At 61.0% G+C, this 20,903-nt stretch overlaps 1 protein-coding gene across 13 annotated transcripts; it reads left to right on the top strand.

Moving 5' to 3' along the window:
• Nucleotides 1–1,065: 1,065 nt before the first annotated feature.
• On the top strand, nucleotides 1,066–20,722 carry LOC125135499 (disintegrin and metalloproteinase domain-containing protein 21-like). 13 transcript variants are annotated; one of them, XR_007136979.1, is made up of 6 exons: nucleotides 1,276–1,442; nucleotides 6,779–6,906; nucleotides 8,757–14,876; nucleotides 19,554–19,815; nucleotides 20,285–20,376; nucleotides 20,678–20,722. XR_007136979.1 is itself a non-coding variant. In XM_047795724.1 (4 exons), the coding sequence occupies exon 4, from the start codon at nucleotides 15,545–15,547 to the stop codon at nucleotides 17,756–17,758; it is 2,214 nt and encodes a 737-aa protein (XP_047651680.1). In that variant the 5' UTR covers nucleotides 1,284–1,442; nucleotides 6,779–6,906; nucleotides 7,046–7,160; nucleotides 8,757–15,544; the 3' UTR covers nucleotides 17,759–17,974. The 13 variants fall into 13 exon arrangements, 11 of the variants coding, with proteins under 11 accessions (XP_047651682.1, XP_047651680.1, XP_047651678.1 ...); XR_007136978.1 differs by having other exon boundaries at nucleotides 19,557–19,815; XM_047795724.1 differs by lacking the exons at nucleotides 19,554–19,815; nucleotides 20,285–20,376; nucleotides 20,678–20,722 and adding an exon at nucleotides 7,046–7,160 and having other exon boundaries at nucleotides 1,284–1,442; nucleotides 8,757–17,974.
• The last annotated feature ends 181 nt before the right edge of the window (nucleotides 20,723–20,903 follow it).

The following is a 20,903-nucleotide window of genomic DNA, read 5'->3' on the forward strand; positions in this document are numbered from 1 at the left end:
GTCCTATGAGATGTATGTCGCAGCCGCCTAATGAGCCCCGCTGTGTTTACGGTCTCCTTCGACAAAGTTTGCATTTATGTATCTTGAGACCGGACAGTAATGCAGCCTGCACGACGTCAAGAGAGTTAACCATTCCCAGTTCCGGGCGTCCCCTGCTGGTGCTGAGGTGCGGCCCCGGCGCTGTTGCTGCTGTGGAGCAGGTTCAACCCCTGCCCGGAAACTGCCTGCCACGGACGCGGCCCAACAACAGCAACCACAACAAGACGTGTGACAGCAGAACCCAGCAGCAGCTGGCTGGCATGGCAGAGGCTGGCGGGACGTGGTAAAGCACTGGCACCATGCTTTTACGCAGCACTTGCGTGCTTGGTCCTGCCACTGCTTTTACTCCTGACCGGCACAGGTCCTCTCGTTCTGATTAAGAACTCTGGGGGTCAGTGGCTGGAGCAGCCCGGGCTTCCCCTGAACCACTGGGTCTGGACCTGGACCTAACCCTAACTCTAACCCTAACCAAGGTTCAGGTGCGCCTTGTGCCCTGAAGCTCTGCGGGGCTCATCTTGGGGTCCCGTGGCCTCCCCCTGCCACCCCAGGCCCCCTCTGGCCCTTTCCCACTGCCTGCGGCCAGGGGCACTGGCTTGATGGGACCTGCGGAGCCCCTGCCCTGCTGGGGGCTCTTGGGTGCCGGGGTCCGTGAGTGGCACCGCACCCCTGTGCTACCCTCTCGCCTGGCACTGCTGGGGACCGCCCGGGCCAGCCCTGCCGCGGGTTCCCAGAGCGGGGCTCCCAGGGCCACGAGCTGGACTGCCTCTGGCTTCTCCGGCTTCGTTTCCCTGTCCTCCCCGGGGCCCAAGCAGGCAGAGCCCTGGGGTGTCCTTGCTCGTCCCTCTGTCCTGTTACCGAGTCCTAGCTGTTCCTTGTCCCCAACGGGAGCTGAAAGCGCCACCTCTTCCGGGAGGTTGCCCTGACTGACCCCAGACCAGATCAGGCATTAGACCCAGCCTCCATGCCCCGCCCCGCGCCTCTGCTCAGGCCTCGAGCTGCACTGTGTGCAGGTCTGCAGACTGCATCTGGCCTGCTCCCAGCTGCGGCCCCACCCCGGGCCCTGCCCAGGCCCCCTGGGATGCGGAATGCAAGAGTGAGTGAAGAACAGAGAACAGAGAACAGAGAGCTCTGCCCGGGGCCCTCCCAGCTCCCTGTTAAAACTCTTTGAAAACCTCCCAGGCCTGCCCCTGTTGGGTGGGGAGGGCTGGGGTGGGGTGGGGCGGGGAGACAGGAAGGGGCTCTGTGGTCAGAGCCCAGAGCCGCCTGGAGCTTATGCTTCCTGCGCGCCCGCGCCCGGGGGCCGGGCTGAGTGTGTCGCCAAGCAGAGAACAGGCTGCTGCCCCCACCGGGGACCAGCCCTGGCTGTCGGGCTGCCCGTGGCCTTTGCCTGGGACGGGAGCTGGGTGAGTGCCCTGGGGACAGGCTCAGGGTGCCGGGCGCATGGGTGGGCGAAGGCTGGGGACACACCTGTGAGTGCAGAGCTCCCCCTACTCTGACCCGGGGTGGGCTCACGCTTCAGGGTCATGCTGTGGGCCGGGGAGCCAGGCTTCTGGGTGTGGCAGAGGACCCAGCACTGGGACGGGGCGGGAGGGCCCTGAGGACCCAGGAGGGGCTGCAGGGCGGGGGTTCCACAGAGGACGCTGCCTGGGTCAATGTCCCCCACGAGGGGTGGGGGGAGTGGGCTCGGCTCTCGATGGGTGGAGGGGGTGACGGTGTCTCTCCAGGGTGGGGGCTCTGGGCCTGGTGGCCTGTCAGCTGACAGGCACTCTCTGTGCTGGCTGCATGGTGGGACTTCCCGAAAGGAGGCCTGAGACTTGGTTCCAGCCCAGGGCAGCGCCTCTGAGCCTGCTGGACCCGCATGGCAGGTCTGCGAGTAGCCTGAGGCAACGTGAGCCCCGCAGCCCACCGCCTGGCCCAGGACCAGGCGAGGGTGCAGGAGGGCAGGGCCGCCCCCCCAGATCCAGAGTGCAGGCTCCCTGGTAGTGGGACCTGGGCGGAGATTTCTGTCACGGAAAGTGTCACTGTGGTCCCAGCTACCACTGTACCACCGTGCTACAGTGGGGCTCAGAAACCTCCTGGCCTGCTGGGGGCTCAGAGGCCCTGCGGTCTTGTCTGGTGGAGGGTGGGGTGCCTGTGCGCTGGAGTCCTAGGGTGCCTTCTGCCTGGTCCAGGTTAGGATGGGCCCTGTAGGGGGTGGGCTCTTAGGCAGAGGGCTCTGCCCCCACCCCCCTGCAGCCACAGAGGGTCCTTCCTCCAGGTGCAAAGTGTGGCCGTCCTGGACCTGAGCGGCTGTCTGAGCCCAGGTCTGGCGGGCATGTGGGGTCCGTCCCGTATACCAGGGGTCTGGTCGCCATGGCAGCTGCGGGAGGGGCCCCCAAGGTTCAGAGGGCAGAGGGCTCATGCGGGGCTTCTGGGTCCAGCCTGAGACTCCGTGGGGCCGTTCCCACTGTGCGAGGCTCCCCTGCACCCCCCGTTGCAGCCTGTTCCTCTAAGGGGTGCTGCCCCTCCGCTCCCCTGCCCCCCGCAACTGCCCCGGCCTCTCTGCTCTGTCCACGCAGGTGCTGGGAGAGGGGAGCCGGGACCTGGCAGCAGGACTGCACCCTGTGCCCCCACGTGGTCTCGGCTCTCCCGAGGTGCCAGCTGGCATTTGCTGGGTAGCCAGCCGTGGTGGTCCCGAGCCACGCAGTCTCTCGCCCAGACACATGCCCCTGTGGAATCCTCTGCGACCCCCTCCCCTGGAGGGGTCCTGGTGGCTCTGGAGGGGCAGGAGCGGGCAGAGGGGAGGAAGGGAGGAAGGGGAGCCCCACGGGCGGGCTGCCCCAGCCAGGGCTCCGGCCCCTCCCCATGCCTGCCTGGCCTGCAGGTTCGGGGTGCAGGCGCAGGTGTCTCCCAGACAGGATTCTGCGGTCTGGTGCCGGTGGAGCGCCTGGGACAAGGACGGGGCTCCCAGCCTCCTCCCTCACTGGCTGGGGGGCCTGGCCCGTGCCTCAGTCTCCCGCTGGGGAGGGCTGATGGGAGGCTGAGGGGTTATTGTGTGAGGGCTGTGGAGCCTGGCCTGGGGCCCTGAGCTCGCTGTCCCTGAGAATGTGGGCGACCACGCGCTGAGCTGGCTCCCGTGGATGTCCAGACCCCAGCCCTGCTGGCTCAAGGCCCTGGTCCTGTGCTTCTGGCCCCTCAACCTTTGCCCATGGCTGCCCAGGCCACAGCTTCCTGGTTTCCTCTGACCGGGCCCCAGCACTGCCCCTCGGGCTACAGTGGACCCTGCCCGTCCTCCACAGCCTGGGTGATTTCAGCCCTGGGGGTCCTCTCTGGGGCACAGACCTCAGCTCGAGGGGGCCCATCCCTCAGGGCCAGAGGCCAGAGGCTATTGGCCTTGAGGGCCCCACACTCAAATGGGAGAGCTGCCAGGCCTGGGGCCCCGGGGGTGTGGGTGGTGCCAGGCGTACGGTCCAGCCAGCTCTGGATGCTGCTCTGGCCAGCATCGCTTGGTCGCCGTAGTGATCCAGACACGGTGTGACACTGGCCGGAACCAGGGCCTGAGGCCCGGAGGCCAGGTTCGGGGGGGGAGACCCTTCCTTGGGACAGTTAGGGTAGAGGCCTCTGGATGCACGAGGGGCCCCGAGGGCTGCAGAGGAGGCCGGGGCTCCCCTGGGACCAGACCTGTGCCCCGCCGCTTGGGGGGGTCTGGAGGCTGCAGCCTGCAGTTCCCTGGGGTGGGCTGGGAGGGGGAGGTGGTAGTCAGGGCATCTGGCTGAGCTCCAAATGGGCAGTGGGAGGGGCTGGGCTGCAGGCGTTTGGGCAGGCTGGACATGAGCTGCAGGCTCTGCTGCGCCTCGGTCAGGACAGTGACACTGGGGCCATGGGTGGCCGATGAGAACCGTAACGCCTGTGGGGACCTGGATGGCCTGGGGGCTCCATGGTGGGGCTCGGGGCGTGGGTGCAGGGTCTGAGGGGCACTGGAAGGGAAGGAAGCCCGCAAGGGACCCTCTGCTGGCCACGTGCAAGGCTGGGCTGCCCCTGGGACCATGCCTGCTACTGGGGGGGGGGGGTTGGGGAAGGACATCTTCTTGGGGGGGTTGCTGTCTGGATCAGAGGAGCAGAGGGCCGGGGAGGAGGGTGCCCCCATTCCCGGCAGAGGGAGGCCTCGGGCTGGGCCGCGGGAAGGAGCGTCTTGGCTCGAGATGGGCCCCGGCGGTGGGGAGTGGGGGATCGTCCCCCATGCCCCTGAGGGCCAGCCAGCTGGGCCTGTGCTGTGGCCCGACCTAGGCTGCCCTTCCGGAGGGTGTGGGCTCCAGCTATGCTGCCCTGTCTGGATGTCACATAGCAGACATGGTGACACACCCTGATGGTGACAAAATCCCTGACATCCTGCAGCCACCCACCCGGGAAGGTGGGCCAAGCCAGCTGGGAGTGGCCCTGGAGGCTGGGCTCCGACCCTTGGGGGTGGCCTCTCCCACACCAAGGTTTTTGCCACCAGGTCTGTCACTGTGGTAACTGCTATAGCAACCGCTGTAGTAACACAGTGGGAAAGGCCTTGGCAAAAAGCCCTCCTGGCGACACAGGCCTTTCCACAGGGGAGGCCCTGGGGCAGGCGTTCACGGGCGCAGTCCCCCCAGGGGCCAGTACGTCATCGGCCGTGGGGTGTGGCGTGGTCTAGGGCACAGGCAGTGTGGCCAGGAGGTCCAGTCTGCTCATGGTGGGGGACAGTGCCCAGACACGAGGCTGCAGGGGGTCTCTGGCTGCAGAGCAGGGTCTCTGGGTCTCCAGCCATGACCCCCAGGGATCCCGGGGGGAACGTGCTAGCGGCATGCCAGTGGACGGCGTCCCCCGCACCCTCCTGGTGTTGGGAGGGCCGACAGGTGTGCACGCCTCTGAGTGAGTCGCTGATTTGCGTGCTTCCCGGTCTGATAGGCTTGGGCAGGAGCTGACTGGCAGGGACGTCCCTCTGGGGCTGTGCTTTGCTGCCACAGTGGGTTTGGGTCACGGGCCGTGCCTCTGTGGTTGCCATCTTACCCCCTGGTGACGTGGCCCCCTTCAAAATCGCAGGCACAGGGCGGTGTCTCGGCTCCGGGGTGGGGTTTTTGATGGGCGCTGTGACGCTGTGGTCATCATAGCAACTAGCACCATAGCCATAGCTATCCCACAGTGCCACAGGCCCGTTCTCAAACCCCCTGGCGGGGGCCGGGCTGAGGGAAATGCGGGGGAGAGGCTGAGCTGTGGGCGGAGGCAGAGCCCCGGAGTCTGTGGGACGGGCTCAGGGCTGCAGTGTCCCGCAGGGAGCCTGAGCATGGCCTCTCCCATCGGGCCATCAGCTCTGTCCTGAGGCTCCGAGCAGGGCTGTGCCCAGGTCTGGAACCCAACCCCGCTGTGATGACCTCCTGTGTACACACATTTTCCCCAAAGTGTGTGGGTTGCCTCGGGGCCATCTGTTCTCCCAGGACCGGCGGGTGCCCCCCACTCAGGAAGGCCAGGAGCAAAGCAGGAGCCACTCGGGGTCCGCCTTGCACCTGACCATCCCTGGTGCCATGGTGAGCAGTGCCTGGTCCTTCTGGTTCCGGAAGGCCTGGAGCAGGTGACAGGGGCCCAGCAACCTTCCTCCCCGGCCCACATGCCCCTGGCTGAGCGTCTGCTGCTTGCAGAGCCCCCTGCAGAGGACACTGGCGGCTCTTCCCGAGACAGGTCCCTCCTGAGCCCACACAGCTCCGGGCCATGAAGCATGGCGTAGTTCACCCCGCTTGAGGCTCTTGGCAGCGCCCACCTGGGCCCTGGGGTGCTCTGAGGGTGATCACAGGTCAGCGCCCACCTGGGCCCTGAGTTCATGGGTGGTGATCATGGGGGAGCACCCATAGGGCCTTGGGGTGCACTGGTGGTGGTCACGCGGCCGTGGCCATAACCAGGCCTGGGATCGTGGTGTCTGTGGAACAGAGACTGCTCTGTGTCTGTCCCAACTCCCGACCACCAGGGTGTCAGCACGGTGCCAGCACAGCCTGCTGGGTACCCTTGCGGGCAGGGGCTGAAGACCGGTCCTTTGCTGGGACCCCTCCCCTGCCAGCCCATGGCCCTGAGGGTCCCAGTCCTGGGGCTGCCCCTCTGCAACCTCTGCCTCGGTGGCCCTCAGGGTCCCCATCCTAGAGGCCTTGGTGCTGCCTTTGCTCTGAGGTCTCAGCAGGTGGGCACTGCCCCGGGCCCTCCACTGGCTCCCCTGGGGGTGGTGCCAAGCCCAGACCCCCACCCCACAGGCAGCAGAATCTGCAGGTCCAGGACTTGGTGCGGTTTCCAGCCCCATGAGGAGGGGGGATTTGAAAATCCTTGACAGAGACACATGGGAGGGGTATTCTCAGGCTCTGACGCCCTGGGGGAGACGCCCTGGTTGGGAGTGGCTGCTCTGTGGGGGATGCACCCCAGAGCCTGCACTGGGCGGGGATTTGAACAGGGCCTGTGTCCAGTGGGTGCAGCTGCCAACACTGCTACGACACTCTCAGGGCCACATGCACCCCTGGCTTGACAAGAGAGGGGGTGGGTCTGGCACCCCTGCCCCACCTCACACCTGCTGCAAGGTGCGGATGGTGGCGTGGGATCCAGCTGTGACACCTGCTGGTTGACCGGGGCCAACCCGGAGGGCTGAGTTGGTGTGAGGGGCCGTCTCCCACCTGGGGGTGGGGTGCTCCCTGCTCCTCCCCTCAGCATCCGCCCTGCGGGGGGTCTGCCCCACATGACGTGGGTGTTTCCTGGCCTTCAGGTGGGGAGCAGCTTCCCCCGACACTGTCCTTCCCAGGCTCTGGGCGAGAGGTGCACTTCCTCCTCGGGGACCCTCGTGGCCGCTGCTGACCAGGGACACCTGCCTGACAAGGGAGACCGGATGTGCAGGTGAGTCTGGGCCTGGCCTTCGTGCTGGGCTTGGCCTGAAGGCTGGCCAGTGGGGGGTCTCAGTGGCCTGGGCTCTGAGAGTCCGCTGCCCAGGTCAGCTGTTCATGCAGTTACTACCCGGGGGCCTTGAACTCCACAGTGGTGAGAACAGCTTTGTCCAGTCACTGCTGAGGGCAGAGGAGAGCTGAGTCCATCTGGTGCACAGAGGGGACAAGGGCGTCCCAGGAGAAGCAGGATGGGTGCACGGGTTTCAGGTGAGGGACCAAGACAGGTTGCCGCATGTCTGTAACAGGGCAGCTGTGTCCACGGGGGGCCGGCGAGGACCCATGGATGGAGCCAGGACTCCCTCCTCCCTGAGGCTCCGAGTCTCGGGAGGCTGGAGGCTGAGGGGTGGGGGCCGGAGGCCTGGGGAGGCTGACCCTCCAGCACTTCTGGGGAAAGTTGTGCAGTGCAGCTGGGGCATGAGGGGGCGTCTTTGCACTGAGGTCTCTGGCGCTGGTGCAGCGCTATTCCCCCCGCCGCCACAGTCTCAGAGCTGGGGGTGGGGGGTCACCTGGTTAGGAGCCAGGGCCACCTGGCATCTGTGCTTATCCTGCAGCTGCTGGAACCAGGGGAGCTGGGCCCCAAGGCTTCCAGCCTGTAAGGCTCCTGACCCTTCCTTCTTCCAGAAGGTTCTGCCTCTGCCTTTCCGTGGGAGTGGCTGGGGGCTCCCAGGCTGGAGCACAAGGGGGCCATTCATGGACAGGGCGCACGGGTGGGTCCCTAAGGTGCCAGAGGAACGCAGATGAAGGGCAGGTGGTGCCCCCTCTCCCCTCTCAGGGGGCTGCACCCTGGGCGCTCCCACGAACAGGGAGTAGACGGGCCGCCAGTGAGAACAGCTGCTCTGCCCACAGGGAGACCTGGGAGGATGGCATCGTGTGTGTGTCAGACGTGAGACTGTGGGGAGCGGGGGACAGAGGTCCCGGCCCTGGCGGGACGGGGCCGAGCATCCACGTGGATACCTCTTCCCCGCATCACAGGCGCTCCGGAGGGCAGCGCGTGCTGGGGCTGCAGGCTGGGGCGCCCACTGGGAACGCAGCCCTGCAGGCTGCCCCTTTGGAAAGGACCTTCTTTTGGGTGTTTCCTGCTGTCAGCTCTCCCCTGGGTACTCGGAGGAAATGGTGTGACTTTGCAGTGTGTGTTGCTCACGTGCAGGGCGGCTGCTGATGGAGCAGCTGGCCCGTCCACCTTTAGCTGCTCCCTTCAGCCTGGCCCCAGGACTGCCCGAGACTGACTTTGTGGCCATGGCCCCACTGCTGGGGCATCTCTCAAGGCAGGTTTGTGCCACCCACTGTCCTAGATTCAGGGACTCAGGTCAGCGGCCTGCCCACCATCCCCAGGGAGTGGGATGCTGGCGCCGCTGCCGCCTGGGAGGGGGTCTCTGGGGTGGGGAGCTCAGGGCACAGAGCTGGGGAGCTCTGATTTGTTCTCTGGGCATTGAGGACCAAGTTGCTTGGCTTTTATTTTTAACCTTTTATTTGTTTGTCTTTTTGTCATTTCTTGGGCTGCTCCCACGGCATATGGAGGTTCCCAGGCTAGGGGTCGAATCGGAGCCACAGCTGCTGGCCTATGCCAGAGCCACAGCCACGCGGGATCCGAGCCGCATCTGCAACCTACACCACAGCTCACGGCAATGCCGGATCCTTGACCCCCTGAGCAAGGCCAGGGATCGAACCCGCAGCCTCATGGTTCCTAGTCGGATTCATTAAGCACTGAGCCACAACGGGAACTCCTTGGCTTTTCTTTTTTAAGTTTGTAATTAAAGTATAGTTGATTCACAATGTTCTGTCAATTTGCACTCTGCGTCACAGGGACCCAGTGTTGGCAAAATTTCCGTGAGCTATCACGTTAAGAAGAAGGAAAGGGATTGGAGCCAGACTGAGGCTTAGAACCCGGGAGACCGACTCTGACACTCTCGGGGCTGCCCTGCTTGTGAGACGTCAAGGCACAGCCGTAGACGTGTTGGAGACAAAGGAGCATACGTCCCTATGACGCCCTGGTGCTTCTCCCCGACTTCACCGAGGACCCCTAGTCTGGGGGGCAGACACCAGGGAGCAGCAAGCTGGGTGCTCCCTGGACTAGGGGTCCTCGGTGCCCACAGTGTGAAATACGTGACCTCCACGGAGCTGGACGGAACGCGGCTCTCCCGGGAGCTACGTGGCTGGTGTCAGAAGGAAGGGAGACGGATCTTTCCCATCCCATCGAGCGAGCGGCCTGTCCTCCTGCTGGGAGCTCCAGGGACTGTGTCAGGCAGATGCCCACACGCACAGGAGGCGCGAGAGGCCCACACCAACTCAGAGAGAATTTTGTGTTCGATTTCCCCTTGTCCTGCCTTCCACCTAAAATTCGTTCCATTGGCTTTTCTGGGTCAGCTCGAGTGGGGAGAGGAGAGGGTGACAAGCGGCCTCCACGGTGGGCTCCTGGGGGTTCTCTGGGGTGGAGACCTTGGCTAAGGGAGGGGCTTTCCTTTCCCGGTGAAGATCCTGGATCCAGGGCTGTCCCTGGCCTTGAAGGCCGGGATGAGCTACCAGTCGGGCCCCCTGCCTGGTTTGTGCCGGGGATCGAGGAACCGGGCAGTCTGTCTTCTCGGAACGCCGTTTGGCGCTGGCCCTGTGTTGGTCTGCAGACCACGCTGTGTTTGCTTCCCCTTTGGGGGCACTGGAGCAGGATTCATTTGGCGGGCGGTTCTGTGTCCCTCTGGTCCTGGAGCAGCTGCCGCAGCCACGACAGGGTTTGTGGATGTGGGGAGCTCAGCCCGCAGCTGCCTGAGCAGGAGTCCCCCTTGCAGGTAGTGCAACCTCAGTCATCTCAGGGCTTTCTCCAGGCTCATCCTCAGGTCCTCCTGAGTCAGTCATCTTACAGTTTAGAGCCGGAAAGGACATGCTAGGCAGGTATGTCAAGGATGTACGAACACACTCGGTACCTGCCGGGTCCTTCCAGCGTACCCCGGGCAGCCCGTGAGTGAGTTGGCCAGGTAGCCAAGGCACGCAGCATCAGAGCTGGCCAGGGGAGAGCAGGTGGGGTGGGGGCGGAGCCTCGGGAGGGGGCGGAGTTCCGGCATGGATGCAGCAGAGGCAGGTGCATGGACTGTCCACTGGCCAGTCGCTGCCTGTGGAGCACAGCCTTGTGGGCGACGGACGGTGAAGCAGGAGCCCAGGGGGCACCTCCAGCTTGAAGACCTGTGCTGTGTCCTGCTCCTGGAGGGGGCGTGGGGGGCGGGTGGTGGAAGGGCAGGGCTTTGGCTCCCTCCCGGGCCCGGTGCTATGGAGAGCAGCGCGCAGGTTCTGGACCTTTGGCTGTGGCAGGAAGTTCAGGTGCAGCAGACGAGGGATGCTCAGGGTGGAGGAAGGTGGTGACAAGAATGTGGCAGGAGCCACTGTCTGGACACCAACCCAGCACCTGGGCGTCACCTCCTCTGGTCCCCACCACTCGTCCCAGGGGCACCATTCCTGTTCTGATGACTGATTATGGGCTGAGCACAGGCAGCGGGGGGCTCTGCACCAGATCACCTGCCAGCTGCCGGCCGAGCCAGGTCTCCGGGGCCCAGAGCGCTGGGTGCGTGGCCTGCAGGATGGTCCAGGACCTGTGATCCCCCAACGAGGGTGTGACGGCCAGAGCAAAGCCTTAGGCCTCCCGAGGGGACCACCATGGGGGTCAGGGGGGAGCTGGTCCCCCCATCTCCTCCAGACCACTGTGCATAGCCCCCGGCCCAGAGCGACGGCTCTTCTGGACCCCAGGGTGGGGCAGTGCGGCCTCCAAGGTGTGCTGGGCGGGTTGGCGTCCATGAGGAAGGGCAGCGGAGCCCAGGAGGAGGTGCTGCATCTGGGGGCCCCCTTGGGAACATGTCCTCCACACTCTCACATGTCCCAGCCTTTGGCCAGCATCCCCTCCTGGTCCTCGGGGCTGCCCCCTCCTGGCGCCCTGGTGGACTTGGGTCCGCCTCTCGGGACCTTCCATCCCTGAGCTTTGGAAACGCTTTGGGGATTTTAAGCGCTTCGACCCCCAGGAATTGTGGAGAAAAAAGGAGGGCGCCCAGCCCAGAGGTGAGTGACAAGCCTGCAGGGCCCAGAGGCCATGCCCCCTCCTGGCCCGCCCCGTGAGAAACACGAGGAGCCAGAACCTTCCCCGGGGGTGTCTGAACCTTCAGTGAGCAGGCCAGACCCACGCAGGCCAGACACGCTGTCACGCGCACGCACACCCGAGCCCCGCACAGGGTGAGGCACTGGCTGCAGGAGGAACCAGAGTTCGCTGGAGGCTGAGAAGTGGGCGGGCTCTGCGCCCCACCCCCCAGGGGGGGCCCTCCCGGGAATTGGGAGTTGGGGAGATGCAGGACTTGGGAGGAACTGGAGCCCCCGCGGAGGACGGCAGGGCTGCAGCGCCACCACTCCCGCCCGCGGCAGGACACCCCTGTCCCTGGGCGCTGTCAGGATGAGTCCTTGCAGCCGCTGGACGCTGCTTTAGGGTTCCGGGCGTCCCTGCGTCGTGGGCCTCTCCACTGGGCTCCTGCTGTGTGCAGCCCATGGGACCGGACTTCCTGGACAGCCTGCAACTGGGCGCCCCCACCAGCTCACAGTCCCGGCTGGGGAGGGGCAGAGGCTAGCTCCCCGCTGAGGGCCACCCCACCCCGTAGGAGCCCCTCGTCAGAGACCCCGCAAGTGGGCGCCTTCCCCAGCGGTGCCCCCTGCCCTGCGCCCTGGCCTCGAGAGTCCAGAGGCTCGGCCTGTCCTGAGTGGGGTCTGCCCGCCCGGCACCCTCCTCCCTGGGCTCCACACCTGCCTTGGTGGGTCCCCCAGGATGGCCCCCAGCTTCTCTCCCTGGGGTCACACAGCCCACCCTCAGGCTGCTCTCCTGCGCTCTTGGGTTTCTGTCTGGGGGGGCCACACGCCCAGTGACCTTCACTGCCCCCGGCACTGGGACTCACACAGGAGCCCAGGCAGCTGCCCGGCCAGGGCCACTGACCCCGAGGGCAAGGGCCAGCGGACAGCCTCAGGGTGCCCGGGCCCTCGTCAGGGTGGCCACTGACTTCAGCCTTGTCTGCCCCCCCGGGTGGATGACATCCTTCTTCCTACCGCCCTCAGGGCCTTGCAGGTCCCTCCTGGGCACGTCCACAGCTCTGGCCAGAACGATTGCCCCTCCCGGCCCGAGCCTGGGGCCACACGCCCCAGTTCTCCTGCATCCCAGGGAAGGTGCTGGGCAGAGGCCACTTCCTGGAGCAGGCCTAGTATAGCAGCCTCCTCCACATCAGGAAGAGGGGCGCTCCCTCTCCCGAGACACCGGACCCCACAGTCCCAGCTCGCAGGGCCAGCCCACATCCCAGAGCACACTGCTCTGGGGCCGGACCGTGGCCCGGTCTCCAGGGCCTGCGGCAGCCCTGCAGGGGCTGTGCTGGTCTGGCGCCCTGGGCAGGGCCGCGCCCCAATCGGGCAGCTCTGAGCGAGAGGCATTCTGCTCCTCGGGCTTCCCGCCTGCCCGGACCCCGGGCCTAGGAAGCTCGCTGCCAAATGGTAATAAGGGCTGCAGCTTAGTTTCTGAGGGGAGCCCGGGCCCCCGGGGGACAGGTGAGCGGTCTCGGAACCCAGAGCAAGCTGTCTGGCAGCCTGACCAGAAAGGAAGGCATCCGATGGGGGGGCAGGGGTGGGGGGCGGCCTCGTGGCCTGAGAGGAGGGCCTCGGTTGGGAGGGACTTGTGATTCACCTGCCCTCAGACCAAAGCTCTGACGACCCGCTTCCTTAAAGGAGACCCGCCTCGATGAAGATCCTCTGAAGGCGACGCCCTGTTTAGAAGCCCCCCACCCAGGTCTCCCGCCTGCGAACCATGCCGACTCCTCGCGGAGGGCAGAGCCCCCACCCCCACCCTCATGAGGCTCAGACAGGCCCCCCGAGGTTCCCTTTTCCCTCTGCGCAGGGTCAGCCCTGGAGCCCCTGCGGACTCTCCCAGGGCAGGTGTCTCCCCGGGTCCCTCACCGTGAACACCCCGGTCTCGCCAGAAAAAAGGAGGGGGGCTCCAGGGGAATCCCACCTGCCGAAGAGCGTCAGATCTGAAAGCCCGAAAGCCCTGTGCAGACCCGGCCAGCTCCACTCTCCTCCTGCAGGGGCCGCCAGCCCCTCGACTCCTGCTGCCACAGGGCGGACAGATGGACACTGACCTCTGCTCAGGTCCACTCTCCGTCCCCCGGCCCCCAGACGTGCATGCTCCCTTCTCTTCTGGCAGACGGACCAAATCAGGGCCACCTGTCTAGATGGTCAACCCCCCTTTTCCCAGCGTTTACGAGGAAGACATAGGATTTCTCTTCATTCCTGAGAAACGGGTAGCCCTTTTCCTGAAACGTGCATTTGAAAAGGAGGGCGGAGGTAAGGGTTCCAGAAGGCCGGGTAGAGGGTGGGCACCTCCAATGGCAGAGGCAAGGGCCTCCTGGGATGAGCTGGTTCCCTGAAGGCCGGAAAAAATCATTTCCCTCAATACCTACCAGCCTCTCCCTGTTGTGACAGATCATGAAGCCAAGTCGAGGCAGACCTGCAATGGGGCTTGTGGGCCCTGCCTCATTTCTGCCGTTTTGTGGGATGTCTGTGGAAGCCAGGCTTATAAAATGGACTGTAAGCCTGGCCGGTCCTGCCCTGGTCTCGGGGTCCAGATGTGTGAGCTTCCTTGGAGCCGCCACCTGTTGGGCTTGAAAAGGGGCCGGGCTTCAGAAGGTTCTGCGTGACTTCCCTGAGCTCATTATTACGGAGACGACTGGGGTCCTCTTTCTCACGCCCTCATGAGGCGGGTCTCGCCCGGGCCAGGGCCCAGATTCCGGCCTGCTCTTCGCGGGTGCAGCCAGACCCCTTTCAAGACCACATGGCTGTCTTGCCAGGTCAAGTCAAAGGCTGTGTACGGTAAGGGCCCGAACTTCTCTGATCAAAGTGGCAGCGTCCTGGCTGCAGGAGCCTCGTTTGTTCCGGATGTGACAGAGCGAGCAGACATGGGCACCGGAGCCCGGGCCCCGAGAGCGCCCCAGGCTCCACTGTCAAATTCCCAAAGGGGGAGCGCCGTGGGGCCCGGCTCATGGTGATGCGCCCTCCGTGACCTGGTGCAGGGAGGGGAACGAGGGCTCCTCTCTGGGGACGCAGGTGGGACCTGAAGTGCTGAGGCTCAGTGCCGGAGGCTGGTGAGATCGAGGACGGGTAGGCTCATCTAGACTAGCTGGCGGGAAGGGGTGGGTGGGGTGGGGGGCACCAGGCGATAGAGTAGGAGAGAGACACATACAGCGGGAGTCCCTCACACCTAGATTTTGGCTGAGGGCCCTAGAGCCTTGGACATGGGGAACCTCCGACCATTTTCCACGTCAGCGTGTCTGGGTCAGATTGCTTCCAGCTGTTGAGAATACAGCCAAGGCGAGAGGCTGCAGGGGGCTCCCGGGATGTACCAGAACCCATTCTTAGCCTCCACGCAGTAGAATAGGGGTACTCAGAGCCACCGACTGGCCAAAGGTGTGCCTTAGTGTCTCAGCGACGTCTCCGAGGCACTGAGGCGCAAAGCTGCAACCGTCTCCACAGTCGTGTCTGGCTTGGGGGAGGTGGCCAGAGAAGCGGGGACCTGTGCCACTAGGGCACCACGGGAATTCCCAGGAACCAGCTGAGGCTGACTCGCTTTTCGCAGAGCCCCTGGGATGTGCCTTATGGTCCTACTGGGGAGGCGGTGGCCAGCGACAAGGGACTCTGTGTTTGCCTTGAGCACTAAGTGCCTCTTGTTGCAAAGAACTTATCTTGATGGGGGCAGATGCTCTCATAGCCTGGTCCCTTCTCTGTCCCCCTTGTCCTCTCACAGGTGTCTTCGAGGGGCAGGCAGCCCTGAGGACTCTTAACTGCCTGCACGGTACGAGCTGTCCCGGTCCGCAGCTGGGAGGGAAAAAGAAAGGAGGACGCCTCACCCATCAGGTGGCCGGTACTAAGGTGCAGTGCTTGGTGGGGCCTTCGGAGCACACCACGTCGTAACCTGGCCCGAGTTCCCCAGCTGCTTCCCCAGCTACTCACCTGTTCCCAGAGGGTCGCAGAAAGAGAGAAGGGAGAGGGAGGGGGAGAGACCCCCAGTAAGTCCCCGTGCAGGACCGAAATGTCTCGGTCCATGGGCACAGTTTGGAAAGACAATTTTCCAGACTCGTGGCGAGGGGAAGACAAAGGACAGGTTGCCGGCAGAGACGCGCTTGGTGCAGAGGGACGACCTCCTGATCTTCGGGGGGACCTGGCCGCAGGGGCGTTGGTGGGCCTGTTGACCGTGTCGCAGTCACTCGGCAAGTCTTCGCTGGCCAGCAGGAGGACTCTACATGCTGCACACAGACAGGCCTCTGCTTCCCTCTCCCTTCGGGTTTCCACACTCGCGACCCCGGACACAGCCCTGCCGCCTGCCCCCAGTCAGGCACCACTGAGTGCATGTCCAGGCCCCGCCTGCCTCGCCCTGTGTCTGTTACCTAATCCCCTCAGGTGACCCGCCCGGGAGTAGGTGCCCACAGCCCCAGGCTCCCTTTGTTCCCAGTCAGCATCTCCTTGGAAAGCAGTGGCTGCAGCTAGAGGCTCAGGCCTGGCTTCTCTGGGGTCCTCCTTTTGTCCGTTCTTCTTGACAGATGTCCCTGAGTAGGGACACAAACCCGGCAGAAGGCCAGGTCACCCTGAAGGAAGCCCTCTGGCTGCTTGGGTTCTGGGCAGTGCTGGCCTCAGTCCAGTGCTCTCAAGGCCGCCCCTCGTGGCGTTACATCTCCTCAGAGGTGGTGATTCCCAGGAAGGAGTTACACCATGGCAAGGGCGTTCAGATGCCAGGCTGGCTCTCCTACAGCCTGCATTTTGGGGGCCAGAGGCATATTATCCACATGCGGCCCAAGAAAATCTTTTGGCCTGGACACCTGCTCGTGATGACTCAGGATGACCAAGGAGCCTTGCAGATGGACTACCCCTTCATCCCTTCCGACTGTTACCACCTCGGCTACTTGGAGGAGATTCCTTTCTCCAGGGTCACGGTGGACACATGCTATGGGGGTCTCCGAGGCTTTATGAAGTTAGATGACTTAACCTACGAAATCAACCCCATGAGGGAGTCTCAAAGGTTTGAACACGTCGTTTCTCAGATAGTAGCAGATGCCAATGCAGTGGGACCTATGTATACACTGGGCTCCAAAGAGGAAGAAGACGCCCTGTTCTCTCTAGAAGATGCCAGTGCAGCCCCCAGGATCGCTAGTAAGTCCTATGCATCTCATAGAGCAAAACTGAAAGGATTTCTTCATTGTACTCGGGAAATGCATAATTCCCTAGGAAATCTGTCAAACTCTATTACCTACCTGATAGATTTAGGTAGTATAATGGACTCGATGATTCTAACTCTTGATACAAGGTACTATATTAGCAGCCTGCTTGTTTATAATAACCGTGACCCAGTCAACACAGGCGATCTTGCAGAGGGAGGTGCATACTACCAGTATTATCAGAGCACTCTGTATCCAAGTCTTGATCCACACACAGCCCTTATCCTGAATAGACATCATCCAAGAGACAATCAATATGAGGTGCAAATATACGGGGTGTGCGGCCGCCGTAACCTCCTCCCAGTTGGTCACTTGGGCAGACATAAAATAATGGTAGGTGTCGTTGCATCTGCCATTACTGGGAGGTCTATAGGTCTGTATTATGACAGTATGAGCTGCATTTGCCAGAGAAGGTCCGTCTGCCTTATGTTCTACTCTCCTTCATTAACAGACACCTTCAGTAACTGTTCCTTTGTACACATCCAACATGTATATTTTTATTCTGGTAAGAAGTGCATGTTTCAGACTGCATCTGTGTATCACAACAGAAGCCTGGCAAACGATCGTTGTGGAGATAAGAAGGTGGACCCTGGGGAGACCTGCGACTGTGGCTCCATTAAGGAGTGTTACAGCAACCCCTGCTGTACCGATGAATGTCGGCTTACCCCCGGAAGTTCTTGTAGTGTAGACCTGTGCTGTTCAAACTGCAACTATTCCCGCCCTGGGACACTCTGCAGGCCAACCCAAAATATATGCGACCTTCCCGAGTACTGCACTGGTACAGAAAGGTTTTGTCCTGGTGATGTTTATTTGCAAGATGGAACCCCGTGCTCCGAGGAGGGCTATTGCTATCATGGAAATTGCACGGACCGCTCCATGCATTGCAAAGAGATCTTTGGCAGAAATGCTGTGAACGCTGCAAATGAGTGCTATTCTATCAACAAAAGGGGCCATCGGTATGGACACTGTAGAAAACGACCTGAGGCTGTCGACTTTACTGCTTGCAGTGATGCTGATGTACTGTGTGGAAGGTTGCAATGTACCAATGTCACTCACCTTCCAGTGTTGCAAGAGCATGTTGGATTTCATCAGTCTGTGATATCAAGTGAGTTGTGCTTTGGGGTGGACGTGCACCGTGGGACTGAAACAAATGATGTTGGTCATGTGAGAACTGGCACCCTCTGCAGGCCTCGAGTGTTTTGTTCAAATACCTACTGCAACGGCACTTTGACTGATCTGAGGTATGACTGTATCCCCGAGAAGTGCAGTTATAGAGGGATTTGCAACAATAGAAGGAACTGCCACTGCCACATAGGCTGGGATCCCCCATATTGCGTACAGGAAGGTGTTGGAGGAAGCGTGGACAGCGGACCGCCGCAAGAACGAAAGAGGTCGTTAAAACAAACCCGAGCGCCAATCATCTATTTGAGACTGCTCTTCGGTCGCCTTTATGCCTTCATAGCTGCGATGCTCTTTGGTGTGGCCACAAACATAAAATCTATCAAGACCACCACAGTTAAGGAAGTAACAGTGAATGCTTAGATATCCTGAACCAGCCTCCTGACCCTTGTTCAACTACAGGCAATGTAGAAGGAACATGTGTGAGAAAATCAGGAATGAGATGCCACAGCTGAAGTTCACTTCCTAGAAGTCTGTGGAGCAGGGCTGGGGGCTTATACCGTGAGTGGTCAGAATTCTCACACCAGGTCTCTTTGAGAAGCTGCTTCCCGGCATGCTGAAATAAAACCTAAGAACACACGCCGGAGGCCTGTACTATTTGGTTCGCCCTTAAGAGTGAGACGGAGCCTGAGACTTTGGCCAGCAGAGGAGACCTCAGGCAGCCGCTGGGTCTGGACCCGAGTTCCCGGATCCCAGCGTTAACGTTTGCCATGGGCCCTTCTAGGGGCAGCTTCATGATGTTTCTCCGTGTGGGTGCTGTTCAGGCCTGAGGGCCTCCTCGTCTTCTCCATAACCTCTCCTTCTCTAAACCCAAAGTGGGTGCAGAGCAATGGAGGGCTACTCCCCACCTGCGCTGGCTGTCCCCTCCTGGGGGGGCTGTGGGCTGCGGGGATGAGAGTGATGTGGGCCCAGTTCCCGCCCGGCGTCAACAGGGACAGTCTGGAGAACATCCTTCCCAAAGCGGGACACGGAGGTCAGGAGGCGGAAGGTGGCATTTGCTGAAACCCCGTCAGAAACTTGTCAATGACCTGGGCCTTCATGGGGAGCCCCTGTGAATGCTAATCCCTCGCGTCCTTCCTGCATCTCCATTTCAGGGCACTGTCAGTGATCGTAAGCCTAGGAATGCACGGTGAATCACAGACACGTGTCCTTAGACCAGGCCTCTGGGGGAGGAACGCCAGTCGCCCTCTGGATCTAAAGAGGATTCAGTGATTTATCATTTTATAATGTGGTGTGAAATGAGTGAAAGTTAGATATAAGGGTAAAAAGGAAATATTTTAGTATAAACTCACATTTAAGATTATAAGGGCTTTTCTCTCACATTATCACGCTCCATCAGAAGTGACTAGACAGAGTTCTCAGTGCTATACAGCCGGGTCTCATTGCTTATGCGTTCCAAAGGCAGTAGTTTCTCTCCATTAACCCCAAATCCCCAGTCCATGTATGTGTGACGGGGTCACCTTGCTGGACAGTAGAAAATTGACGGAACGCTGCAAACAAGCTGTAACGGGAAAAATAAAAATCACTGTAAAAATAAATAAAAGACAAAGGAGAGGTTCCCGGCAGAGACGCGCTTGGTGCAGAGGGACGACCTCCTCATCCTCACGGAGCCCAAGTGCATGGTCATGTCTGTCGTTATCGCCCATGGGGAGAGGAGGTCTTAAGATGCACCTGCTGACCTGCTGAGAGATTGGGGAAAGAAGTGTCTGATGATACACTTGCTGCTTGGTTGGGGGCTCATCAAAGCCCCCATAGGGGAGAGGTGAGGAGTGGGCCACATACCTTTCTACGCAGCGGGTAAGAAGGAGCAGGAGGGGTTGCTCGAGGTGGCGAGGGGGCATTACTGTGAGACGGGTGGGGCCATGACAAGGGCCTGACAATTGCTGTCATGACCAGAGGCTTTGAGTTCTGTCTCCTTGTGGGGAACTGGAAGTCCCTCACCTATTCCAAGGAGGCAAAGAGAAAAGGGTACAACCCACAAAACGTATCCGTGGTCACATTATGTTGAAATAGAGTGAGTACATATTTTCCCATAATGGTGGAAATAGAAATTTGGCTTTCAGTCATGACCCAGTCACTGATTTTCTGTCCTCTCTATGGACAACCATAAGTTTGCATGAAAAACGTGCAATAATTATTCCCTCCCATTGTGCACCAGCAGGAGATCCGCACAGGCACAGGAGGAAACTATGAGCTCCTGGGAGAGAACCACGCAGACGGAGCAGGGGGAAACAGCCCTGGGGCTCCCACTCAGGAAGCTTTTCTCTTCTCATTGGTTGAGAACGAATAGAGTGTAACCATCACCTGGGACAGCGGGGAATGTTTTACTCAGTAAGCCCAACAAAGCTTCAAGACAAAAACCCAAAAGACCAAAGTTTGCAAATGAGGTTCCTGCTAGCCACCTCAAGACACATATAATGGTAAAACTTGAAACATTTCTTTCTCAGCACCTTTAAGAAGCAAAATGGACAGGGTCTAGCTCTAGCCCCAGCCACCAAAGAAGAAGGGAGAAGGGGTGCTCGTAACGAGGAAAATAGCAGTCTGTGGGACGTGACCCAGAAGTCCCTGGGTGATAGAATCGATAGGGTTGCTGAGTGTGTTGCAGGCACACACGGAGTCTCCCGTCACTGGGAGGAGGAGGGAACGCGTTGAACAGACAGGCCTCTGCTTCCCTCTCCCTTTGGGAGTCAGTGTCAGCACCCCTAGACGCAGCCCTGCCACCTCCCCCAGGGCAGTTCCTGCTGGGTGAATGTCTAGGCCCTGCCTGCCTCTCCATGACTGTTACCTAATGCGGTGCACCAGCAAACCCACTCGCGTCCAAGTACATGGAAGTGAGTGGGTATTTCTGTGATCCGAAGTCTCGTTTAAATGTCCCTTCATGTTCACCAGTTGAGCAGCGGAACACCCCAGGAGTGACACAGCAGTGGACCAGAGTATCTTCAATGCAGACTGAACTTTGGAAATGAGGAGGCGTTTCAGAGGTAGGACATGAGGATGTATGTGGAGACAAGAGGGAAGAGTTTCAAAACGGTGTGTGCAGGAGCAGGACTGCTTTGACGGTGTGCATTTAGGAAAACTCTAGGAACAAGTGTCATGACCAGCTTAAAGTGGCTTTTCCTGTGGATGACGTGGGAGGTGTAAGACCTTGGTTTGGCGGGAGTTTTATTTTTATTTTATTTCATTTTTGCCTTTTAAATTCTACAGGAGGTACCAGTGTTGCATGGGGGAAAGTCGTTATAATTTTATTTATTTTTACAGTGATTTTTATTTTTCCCGTTACAGCTTGTTTGCAGCGTTCCGTCAATTTTCTACTGTCCAGCAAGGTGACCCCGTCACACATACATGGACTGGGGATTTGGGGTTAATGGAGAGAAACTACTGCCTTTGGAACGCATAAGCAATGAGACCCGGCTGTATAGCACTGAGAACTCTGTCTAGTCACTTCTGATGGAGCGTGATAATGTGAGAGAAAAGCCCTTATAATCTTAAATGTGAGTTTATACTAAAA

This window comes from Phacochoerus africanus, chromosome 9, assembly GCF_016906955.1.
Source record: "Phacochoerus africanus isolate WHEZ1 chromosome 9, ROS_Pafr_v1, whole genome shotgun sequence".
In the NCBI taxonomy this organism is placed as follows: domain Eukaryota; kingdom Metazoa; phylum Chordata; class Mammalia; order Artiodactyla; family Suidae; genus Phacochoerus; species Phacochoerus africanus.